This window comes from Xenopus tropicalis, chromosome 7, assembly GCF_000004195.4.
Source record: "Xenopus tropicalis strain Nigerian chromosome 7, UCB_Xtro_10.0, whole genome shotgun sequence".
Lineage (NCBI taxonomy): Eukaryota > Metazoa > Chordata > Amphibia > Anura > Pipidae > Xenopus > Xenopus tropicalis.
Genome location: NC_030683.2, coordinates 45,861,619 through 45,873,897, shown reverse-complemented (window position 1 = coordinate 45,873,897; position 12,279 = coordinate 45,861,619). Strand labels below are relative to the sequence as shown.

At 39.0% G+C, this 12,279-nt stretch overlaps 1 protein-coding gene across 2 annotated transcripts in view; it reads left to right on the top strand.

Annotated features, from left to right (window-relative positions):
* Positions 1 to 12,279, top strand: part of aifm2 (apoptosis inducing factor, mitochondria associated 2) — an 83,156-nt gene extending 70,877 nt beyond the window's left edge. The window contains exons 4-9 of one of the 2 annotated variants that reach the window (XM_018095294.2): positions 2,019 to 2,138; positions 3,080 to 3,172; positions 3,748 to 3,856; positions 5,172 to 5,327; positions 7,539 to 7,739; positions 9,204 to 12,279. In XM_018095294.2, the coding sequence (XP_017950783.1) occupies positions 2,019 to 2,138; positions 3,080 to 3,172; positions 3,748 to 3,856; positions 5,172 to 5,327; positions 7,539 to 7,739; positions 9,204 to 9,358 (834 nt within the window). In that variant the 3' untranslated portion in view covers positions 9,359 to 12,279. 2 annotated transcript variants of the gene reach the window in all.

The following is a 12,279-nucleotide window of genomic DNA, read 5'->3' as shown; positions in this document are numbered from 1 at the left end:
CAATAAGAATGTGTTCCCGTCCAGAATTAGTAGACGTATTAATTTTTGTCCCCAGGATTGCAATAACTAGTGATAAGCAAAATTTTTCACCAGGTTTAGACGCAGAAAAAAAACTCCAATGGCCAAAAAAAAAAAGATTGTATGGTAGCCGTGAGAAAACGCCCATTGACTTACATTTTTGCTATTTTGCAAATTTTTTGGTGATGCTAAATGGGACAGATTTGCTCATCATTAGCAGTAACTGAAAGGATTTTCATCAGGGTATATAGAAATGTGCAACCAATGCATTTGATAACTAGAGAAATAATAGAAGGCACACTAAAGACACTCTGATTAGAAGTGCTGTGCGTGCAGTGTGATTGGACAGTTTGCAGAGTATTCAACTTTGACCCTCTGCAATGCATAATATTGTGTGAGAGGAGCTCTCCATTCTAGTAGATAAGATATACTTATCCCATTATAAATGTAAATATCATTCTGTGGACAGCATTTTTATTAAATGGTTCGGCAGGGAGAATGACTGGAAAGGATGAATAGGAGAAGAAAGGATGAGGGCAAGAACAAAGGAGCTGCATGGGATTTCGGCAAATCGCTGTGCCGCGTATGCCATCCCTGTGCCGCGTATGCCATCCACAAGGGAGATTTTTTGCAGGCGACTAATCTCCCTGTTTGTCACGGCTCTAAAGCTGCCTTTTTTATAGGTCCAATGCGTGAACTAGTGGTCAAGCAGCAGTCCCAATTCCGGAATTGCTGGCATGATCACCTTTTATATAATTTACTGTTTTAGCACTTTTGTTAGCCCCATTGATCAGTTGTTGTGACTTTAATATGCTGGCAGCGGCCCAAAATTGTGACTCACAGACAGCTGTACTATAGGTTGAGATATTGCCCAGTATATCTGTTTTCCAAACAAATCTGTGGAGTACCTTACATAAAAAATAATCACGTTTTTTGCACTTAATATATCTGCTAGTTGAGTCCTAGTACCTGTTGGAAAAAATATGTGTAGACTTTCTCTTTTTAGGCCACAACTATTAGTATTTGTGCTTAAGGGCTCTGGCACATGAGGGAGTTTAGTTGGCTGCAACAAATCTTCCTTGTTGCGGGAGACTAAACTCCCCGATATGACATCCCACAGGCGAAAATGTAAATCGCCGGTGGGATGGCATACGCGGCGGCGCGATTTGTGGAAATCGCCGAAGTTGCCTCGAGAAGCAACTTCGGCGATCGCGTCTCCGCGTATGCCATCCCACCGGCGATTTACATTTTCGCCTGTGGAATGTCATATCGGGGAGTTTAGTCGCCCACAATAAGGGAGGTTTGTCACGGGCGACTAATCTCCCTGTGTACCAGAGCCCTAGGGGTTATAAATCTTATACTCAACACATCTAAACCACACTACATTAGTTGGTTCTACCATTATTTTGTTTTTATTTGGACACAATATGATTTTAAAGAAACCACTTTACAGATGCCCATAAGAACCTCCAGTCCCTCATTCTCCTTCCTGAACTTACAAAAAAAATGGTCTTTCTTTGGGTAACTATTGCGTGACATGGACTTGCAGGTGATTGGCATGCAAATCAATAGGGTCGCTTTGGGACACTTTGGCACCACATTTTTAACATGTGCTGGATGAATATTATTTTAGTTCAGATGTTACATTTAACGAGTTTTATTCTCGGAATTCTTCCTTTTTTGACAAATAGACAAAGAAAAGAGCAAGCACGAAAGTGATAGGTTAAAGGCAAAATCTAGGTTTCTCTGGGACTTTATTGCATCGTGGAAGGGCACAATATGTTGGCAGTGTTCTCTTTCCTGGAAATGAAGAACGCCTGTGTCATGCTGTATCTTCTGTACGGTCCATTAGTCACTGTTTGTTGTCAGTGTGCCTGCTCGTCCGTGCTAAATATGGTGTTAATTACACAACACACCTTACACCTTTACAGAGCACTGACATTTGTTTGTTTGAATTTGATTCTCACTCCATATTCTCCTGTGTGCATTATGTGTTACAGGAACTTCAGTTTTCTCACCTCATTATTGCAACTGGGAGTAATGGGCCCTTCCCTGGCAAGATTAATAATGTCATCTCCAAAGACCAAGCTATTCAGGTGTATGAAGATCTAGTTAAAGAGGTAAGTCATTGGGGATAAGGGAGGAACTGTAATACTGAATACTACCTGTCTTTTATGTATAATATTTTGACTTAGGCTGAAAGGGTATCTATTAACATTGCGTATTAGCTATTTTCCTTAAGAAACTGCTATTATATTATTATTCCATGGGGCAATGTACAGATTTCTGCATTTGGCAGACCATTTATATGGTACACCTTTCACTCAACCACACAGGTTTGTTGCCTTGAAGTTATGTTTGACCCCTATCTGTCTTTTATGCCCCACATCAAAACCCTTGCCTTTACCTTAGCTTAGAGACAAACAAAACTTGTATTTCCCACTATAGCTACTGCAACTTAATCTTTACAGGCATTCCAATATACTTACACAACACCAGTCTGTTGTAAATGCTGTCAAGGATCCACTTTTCTTACTGCTGTATGTTGGCTGCTCCCCTATCCAAATTCTTCCACTGGCTCCCAAGTTCCTTTTAAATCAAATTCAAAATACTAACACTAAAAGCCTCTCTCTATATCATAATCATTATGGGTGTGAGTATTTTCCGGGTGGATGTTAGCCGGTCTTATATACTTACTGGATCACACACAGGCTTCAAGCCCATTAACACTTTAACACTTTACAGTTAGTTGTTTTAGTTAAAAAGCAGTTGCATTGAGCTGTATGGATTGATTGAGCTTGGTTCACAAACCTGAACATCTGTGAGCTGGTATTATTGAAAATCATGGTTGCAAATGTGATCTAAAAGAAGTGACTTGATTCAGTGGGATTATACTTGTGCCCAAACCACTAATGTCCTCAATGATTTAACTTCCTTTTTTTATGATTTATATTGCAAAATATTATTTGTAGTTTAAGTTGTGGTCACAGCTTAGGTGCTTGCTAACAACTCGATCACATCACACTTCATAGAAAATTAACATTATGACCCTCTTTTTTAGATTCAGAAGGCTAAGCATGTGGTGGTAGTGGGTGGTGGATCTGCAGGAGTCGAGATGGCGGCTGAGGTTAAGACTGATTATCCAGAAAAAGAGGTACGGGGAGTAATATTGGATATTGCCTTTTACAATTGTGTACATAGCTTGTAACTGGTTATAAGTGGGTTGAACCCCTTCTTTTTTTATTTGAAGGTTAAAGCAAGCCATATTAGTTTTGCTAATTTAATCCACAACCAGATCTGGCTAATCTGATATTTGATCTCAAGGTGAAAAGTCTAATCACTATTAAGTTATATGCAGATCCACTGGGTATTTACTGCATCAATGGCTTTATTGGGACTTCACCCAGTGATATTTTTCAACCTGCCAGATAGATATTTCTCCAATCGCTGACAAAATAAGCGCATTATGGCCCCATACAAGGGCCACAAAGATGCAGAGACCTGAGACCTCAGGCCTGTGTACAGAAAGCTTATGGGCAGAACAATTTGCTCCTCCCCCCCAAAGATTTCCCTTTCTAGTCCCTAGTGAAACTGCTTTGTTTGTCAGATCAAGACCCCAATCCAGTATTTATACACAGACTAAAATTCCTTGTTAAATTCTTAAACAATATATCCCATATACATTTTGTCACCATGTTTTACAAGATGTTCTCATTTTTGTTGCCACAGGTCACTTTGGTTCATTCCAAGGTTGCATTAGCAGATGTTCAGCTGCAACCAAAGGTTAGAAGAACTGTGAAGGAAATCCTGTTAAGCAAGGGTGTCAGGCTAATCCTGGGTAAGTGTTTTCATTTAGATCTTTACTGTGAGACATGAACATTATTTTACGTAAAAGCCCCACACATGGTGTGTTGGTTAATTAAGATAATTTGCATTGAATTGACAGACCATTTTGTTGTGTGTCCCATCATCTCATTCTGAGTGTTAACATCTAATTGAAATGCAGACAAAGCCATGCAGAGAAAATGTTGCCACATATAACCTTTAAAGGACATGCAGGGCCGCTCCTGCCTCAGGCGGCAGAGAGCGGCTAGTTGCCTGGGAGTGGAAAAAAGCCACCTGTGGTAACTTTAAGGGCTCTGGCACACAGGGAGATTAGTCGCCCGCTAGTGAAATTGCGCCGCCGCGTATGCTATCCCACCGATGATTTACATTTTTGCCAGTGGGATGGCATTTCGGGGAGATTAGTCGCCGCAAACAGGGAGATTTGTCGCGGGGGGACTAATCTCCCCGTGTGCCAGAGCCCTAAGAGCCTAATTTCCGTTAGCCCTCTCTGCACTAGCAATGCCATCCCCCCTGGACCCGCTCCAACATGGAAGCGGTAAGTGCGGAGTGGTTAAGGGTGGAGGGGCGGCATCGGGACCATCGGGTCAAGTAACCCCCCCCAAGAAAATGTGATCAGTGAACAGCCTCTTTGAAATATTGAAATACCAGCTTAATCAGGGATTAATTTAGGATTCCTTTTCCTCCTCTTACTCACTCGGCCCTCTCCCTTTGGAATTTTCTTTGGCTGTTGGCTTCTAAGCATGCTCAGTTCTTTTCAAGTCAGGTTACTAAACACGCCCTCCAGTCTAGCAGCCAATGAAGAGGTGGCATTGGTAGTTTCCATAGAAACTCTGCTCTAGCTGTGCACTCTTCTGAAGAAACATGTTTATGTGTCAGAGGGAATATGGCTGCCAGGTGAAAGCTGCTATTTGTTGTAGAAAAATGTGATGTTGCTGGTGAATGAAGGGGATAAATGCAGTTTGGGTGGGGGAAATGTGGGCCAACTATGTGGTAGGAAAATGAAGGATTTACTTGTCCTTTAAAGTGCAATTTTTTTCACCAGACGTTAAAGAACTACAACACTAAAAATGCCCCTACTCTTGATTTTGCTTTAAAGGGTGCTAAGAACTGTAGTTTGACAGTATCTGGAGACCCAAGGTTAAGAAATATGAAGAGTAAAAAAGGGACAGTGGCCTACTTTCCTATATATCCTACTTTGCTATAAATCATAGTGGGCTATTTAGGGATGCATGAACGATATCTTTATGATGATGGACATCTTTTAACTGACCCTAGGATTATAACATTTGTTGGTTTATTATTAACAGCCCAAAAAGTCACCAATTTGGACCAAGTAACTTCTAATGTTGCTCAAGAGAACACGGTGCTACAGTTGGACAAGAACTCAGAGGTGGTAACTTGTGACCTTGTTTTATGTTGCACTGGATATAAGATCAGTTCTTCAAGTTACAGCAGTGCTTTCGGTAAGTCTCTTAGGTGAATATCATAAATGTCAATTACAGGCAATCAAAGAATAATGTTTTGACCCCGTTGAGTTCACCTATATAGAAAAATACATGAAACAATCCCATATTTACTTACTGCCCCAGCCTAAATGTTCAGCATCGCTATAACAGTAATGATCCAGCTAAAGTGTCAGTGACTGCACATGCTCAGTGCTTTGGGCATCTGTTTAGAAGCTAAATCTAGGGGCTGTTGCAAATCAGCAAGCAGAAAACACAGATTGGTGAACATAAAAGCTGAGACTACAGGGCTGATTATCAAAGTCTGATGCTAATTGCTCTGCTTTCAGAGCTGTCATGTAATGTGCATCTGAATTAATTACTAATCATTACTTTTATATTATATATATAATATATAACAAGTATGGCTGGCAATGGTGTCTGGCAAGTGCCAGAGGGGCTACTGTAAGATGCCATAGGCAGTCACTGCTTATTGGGCCTGGAGGGGGCTGTATGGTACTTAGTGTACATGTAATGCCAGGAACTATTAGAAATCTCAGTTGGACCTGGTTCCTAAGTTTAGGTAACGGCAGCACAAAGCTACTTCTTTGTTAAGCTATATTTTTGTGCAACTAAATCTGATGTATGCGTTGGCGATGAGTGGGGTGGACAAGTTGCCCAGTACAAAAGCATATCTGGATATAACTGAAACAACTTTATATTGCTACACTGCACAAATTAACATAATAATCAACTATTTGAAGAATAACTGATCACTCCGTGTTCTATCGTGTCTCCTTAGGGAGAACTTCCACTTCCACTGCCAATTTTTCTATTTAGCTCAAATTCACAGACCCATCTCCCTTCCCCAGCCATATCACCTCCAGGTGTTGTACCTTAACGGTGCCCCCATTGTGCCTCCCAAACTGCAGAACTAGTGTTGGCAGCAGCCACCTTTGGCCATGTCGCTTCTGTTCCTAAGCTTAGGTGAGTGCCAAGCTTACACAGTGGAAGAGCACCCATGGTCATGGGTCACACAATTTGCAAGGTTGTATAGTTCTTCTTTAAATGGGGAAAAATGAAATATATCCTGTTTATATTTTAATATTTAGAAATAGGAGGATATAACTATGTGAAAAGAACCATACCTACCCATACATATAAGAGGGACATATTGATTGCCTTTGTATACATGAACAGAACAAATATAGTAAAAAGATACCAACACTTTGGAATCCTTGAGACCCAATATCCTGGGGGTGATTTTTTTTTGTGATTAAGTAATTCCAAGACGGAAGGAAACAAGATTTATATTATTTATATAGAGTAAGTGAAGTTTATTTTGCTCAACTAACAATATAGAAAATTATAGAAGTTATTTCTTAGGGTGACAGGTCCCCTTTAACATATGACAATTTGTGCAATTCTGTTAGTTCAGGACTAGGCTTGGCCTCCTTTGGTGGCTGTGTGTTGGTAGCCCCTTCAGCAGAAAGCGTCCTCTGAGACCCATTTTAGTGAACACTGCAGGCTGTGCATACCTAGCCGAACACACCGATCAGTATAACAAGTGACAGTTCACCTTTAAGTTATAAAATGGCCAATGCTAAGCAACTTTTCAATTGGCCTTTATTATTTATTTTTTATAGTTTTTCAATTATTAGCCGTCGTCTTCTAACTCCTTGCAGCTTTCAAATGGGGGGTCACTGACCCCAGCAGCCAGAAAACTATTGTTGTGCGAGGCTACAGTTTTATTGTTACTTTTCATAACTTTTTTCTCTATTCAGGTCCTGATATATTTATACAGTATATCTGTCTCTTATTTAAACCACTCCCTGGTAGCTAAGGTAATATGGACCCTAGAAACCAGATAGCTGCTGAAACTCCAAACTGAATAGCTGCTAAACAAAAAATTGAAATACCTTAAGAAGTACAAATAATAAAAAATGAAGACCAATTGCAAACTGTCTCAGAATAGCACTCTCTGCATCATACTAAAAGTTAACTCAAAGTTGAACAACCACTTTAAGTGCCTGCCTGCTGGCACTAACCATCCACTCAGAGCTGCACCCCCAGTCTTGTTAAAAAAATCTTCATGGTTTGCCTGGATTGTTTGGATGACAGTGATGCCGCAACTGCTGACTTTGGATTTTATTTCTAATTGTAACCATGCTGCTTTTCTAAGTGTACCTCTGTATACTGTATGGCAGCTTGACGTTAATGTTTGTCTTTTAGGTGACAAATTGGCAGAAGATGGTGCCCTTATAGTTAATGACTATCTCCAGGTGCAAGGACATGCCAATGTTTATGCAGTTGGGGACTGTGCATACATTAATGAACCCAAGATGGCGTATTATGCAGGCATTCATGCCAGAGTGGCTGCAACCAATGTTCGGAACAGCTTAATTGGGAAGTCACTTAAAACATACAAACCAGGTACCGCAGGGCTGTGTTCCTTTTAATTTGCACCTTCGCTAATTCCATGACAAAGCTGATGTGGCGTCTTTGACATACTTATTAAATAATCCCAATGGTGAATTAATTGAGCCAATGTGGCCAATAATCCTGAAGTATCATTTTGCTTCAAATTTAATTTAAAAAAGCAGCATGTTGCATATAAAAATAGCTTTGTGTTTTTGATTTCACTAATAGCAATCCCATACTCCCAGAAGCAGCCATAATTACTGTATATACTCGAGTATAAGCCTAGTTTTTCAGCACCCAAAATGTGCTCAAAAAGTCACCCTCGGCACAAGTCGGGTGCTATGGGTCCATCTAGACTAGCACCCTCTGTCCTTTGTGTACAAATTAGGCCACCCGCAACCAGACCCTCCAGTGCCCTGGCCCGCTCCCAAATTTATCTTCATCTACCATCCTCACCTGTCCCATTCTGCACTAGACATTTCACTTTATATTCTATATAAACTATATATAGTTTTGAAGGATTGTAACTCTTTGTGTTTTAGCTTGGTTGCTGAGTACTCTTAAGGTATCATTGCTGATAAAACAATTGTTTTGTTGACCCTCCACTTACAGAGCTAGTTTACAGTTTTTATTTGAAATAAATATTTAAAAACATATAATCCACTGATGCCTCATTTAATGTAATTTTATTGGTATTTATTTTGATGAAACTTAGCAGTAGCTGCTGCATTTCCCACCCTAGGCTTATACTCGAGTCAATACGTTTTTCCAGTTTTCTTAGGTAAAATTAGGTACCTTGGCTTATATTCGGATCGGCTTATACTTGAGTATATACGGTAATCTAAATTGCGTTCTAAATCACATGCTTGCATTCAAAAGTTGCTCATAAAAATGCTAAAACACTGTAGTTGGATGCAAACGCAAATACTTTATCATAAAGAAGGTGTTTATGTACTTTAGAGGATTTCTATAATCAACCAAAGAGAAAATCCCTTGTGACTATGCAGTATCAGCTTTGCCATGACTAGCTGCTTACAATCTGTAATGGTCTCCATCTGCAGTCAGAGAATAGTATACAGACGTCTTCATAAATCGAGTAGTGCAATCTCCTTCCATTGGTGATTGTTTCTTTTTTCTATCTAGTGCTAAAGGGGAAGTTCAACTTTATATACATTCTTATAATGGAAAAGTGAACTGTTTCTTTCAGTCTGACTGAAGCCAGATGATAATTTGACAAATTTAGAAATAATAAAATAACAATATCCTCGTAGTTTAAAGTAGAGGAGAACATTATTTTTACAACATTAATGTGACACAATGATATCACTAAACCTATTATTTAAAGTTGACATCACAAAGTATTTTGTTGTACATATTACCTATATACAGATGTGTGTGTGTGTGTGTAGGTGTATAGTATATATTACAGCATGCTCACCTAATTAATTTCTAACGGCCCTTTGCTTATTATTCTAGGGGCTCTTTCTATGCTCTTATCAATGGGACGAAATGATGGAGTCGGACAGTTCAATGGATGCTATTTAGGTCGTTTTTTTGTGACCATGGCTAAAAGTCGTGATATTTTTGTTTCAAAAAGCTGGAAGGAAATGGGCCAAACAATGCCTCGTTAAATATGAAGCTCGGAGACTGGATGAAATCTTGTCAATAAGTTCCTTATGAAGTATGTTTGTGTACGTAACAAGTTGCACACAATTGAAGACACTTTAAAACCTACCAGCTAACACTACCTCAAACCTAGAAAATGTTCTTTTTAATCTGCAAATAACTGTTCTCTGAGAAGGATTTTAGGAAATTCACATTATTGCACTGGATATTCTTATATTCTTATCTTGGAAAAATGTACAAGAATTTCAGTAAAAACTTGAGGTGATCCAAGCAACAGGACCATAGGTACAGCCATTGTTACATGATATTTTTATGTTGTAGTCTCCTGTTACATTGGAGATTTAGTATTCACATTATTATAGGTTTAAAAAAAAATACTGTTTTTAGTTTTTAGTTTTCTAGGAAACTTGAACCCTAAAATTGAATATGGCTAGAAAGGCCATACTTTAAATAATAAACTTAACACACCAGCCTAAAGTTTTAGCATCTCTATCTTAGTAATGATCCAGGCCTTCAAAGTTGGCCTGTCGGAGACACATGCTCAGTTGGCTCTGGGCAGCTGCTGAGAAGCTCAGCTTACGGGTCATTACAAATTATCAAGCAGAAAATGAGGTTTGCTTGTCATAGGTTGATGCTACAGGGCTGATTTATAAATTTGGATGCAAAGTACAGTGGTTTCAGAGCTGCCATTTACTAATAATCTGAATTATTATACCATTTATAGTTAATATATACATTATTTTTTTGAGTAGGTCCCTTATCTCAGGAAAGTGACCGCAGCACAGAGCATGTGCAGTGAATCAGCAGAAGAGAAGATGGGGAGCTACTGGGGGCATCTTTAGGGGCACAGATCCCCGCTAAAGGGCTGTGGTTGTTTTGGGCTGGTAACATAGCCCAAAATGTATTGTGTAGCATTTCTGCCCTACTTCTTTGTTTAAGCTTTATTTTTCCTTTTAAAGGAGTAAACATACAGTATGTGCTTGCTCCTACTGCTGCTGTCAGGGCCATGAGCAAAATTTCAATAGTGGGAACCACTGCCCCAATAAATCTGTGATGGAATAACCCTCATGCTCATAAAGTACAATATAGTAAGGCAGGCAGTAAAGAAAAGGTCTGCACTTACTGAAGTAGATAGGGTCCCCAGATGTGCTGCCCTGGGCCAACAGCACTGGGAGCAGAACAATGACAAAATGCTGATGCGACAAGAAATGGCAAAGAATTAAATTAACACTGTAGAGCTCTTCCAACTGATCTCTGCAGGATGCTTTTGCCAAAGTCATCCTGGAGCAAGTGTGCCCTCTATGTTGGGGGGTCCTGGACAAATGCCCCTTTTGCCAGTTTATAAAACCAGCCCTGGCTGTTGTATGCGTTAATAGTGATGAGCGAATCTGTCCCATTTCGCTTCACCATAAAAAAAAATTTTACGTGACCATGGGCAATTTTGATGAAATTTTTTTTTACACACGGCGAATTTTCATGGAAGTTTTGCGAAACAATTCGCCAATGGCGAAATGCGGGAAATCGATGCGAATCTGTGCTTGCCAAAAAAATTCGCTCATCACTATGCGTAAACTTTCCTATTATCAGTTTCTTGTAAGCCCCTAATTAATCTAATCACAGATTCACAGTGCTATAAAAAAAGCCAAGAACACATACTAGAGTCTTGTACAAGGTTACACTGTACAGTAAATAACATTTTCCTAGATTCCACTGAAAAATATATATACATATTGTATATATACTGTATATTCCTTTTTTTAATAATCACCCTCAAAATTTATAGCCGGGAAAATCATAGGCACTGCTTAACCCCCAACTGGATTATAGGTACTGTCTCAGAAAGTTCCAGATTCAGGAATAATTTCTATCCTAGGGTAGTAAAACATCTGTTTGTAGCCCAGAGCTGCCAAATGGCAACCAACAATATCCCAAACTAGTCCAAGGTGGTATCTTATACTATCGGATACAGTGATTACTTGTGTGTAGATATGTAGGTTATATAAAAACAAACTATTTATCATACAATCTATCATGTTGTTACATATTGAATTGTGCCTGTCCCATGGAAATATTACCTATGTACCTAGTACAATAAAGCGCAATAAAGTTGCAATATGGTCTTTACATCTCACTTAAGGAATTATGGAAGAAACAAATTGCTCTTTTTTTCCCTGTGAGCTATAATGCATCAATAACCTCTGGTTTATTAGTAAAGATACAGGCTTTTTATGTTTTTAAAAAGCATGCTGAGAATGTAAAAGGGCATATATTGTATTTATATATATATTGTGAGTGCATTTTTGTGAGTTCCAAATGCAACCATCTTCTCTGTTGTGCTATGAACACGCCAAGAGCATAAAAATGCAGTATGTTGCATTTAAAAAAAATACAATGAAACACAAATGTAATAAAACGCAGTTCTGAATGCACAAGAGTAAAAATGGGCACAGTATATAAAATCCAATTAGATGTTGTGTTTGGGTGCGGTCAGACCTGCCTCTCAAACACATGTTAAACGTGAAAAAAACCACCCATGTCTAACTTGCATTAGGGTGCTGTCCCAGGTCCAGCTGCACAGGAAGGGTGGCCAAGGGGGCACTTGCAGGGGCATACCTTTAGTGCCATCTGTTTTGTAAGACTCTAAATGACTGGATCTTATTTTAATTTTTTTCATATTATTCTAATATTTTTCTTCATTTTTTGCCATTAAGCTTTATATTTATTCAAACTCTAGATTAATTGAAAATAGTGTATTATCACTGCTCACAACCCTTTAAATATATACTTGTGGGTAATATCCTGTAAACACAGTCCATAGAATAAGAAGGGGTTTAGGAACATCCTTGCAAATAACATTTTACTGTGCAGTAACTGTCAGCATTTTTGCTTTATTGGTTGACTCATAAATCAGTACTGTTTTTTACTG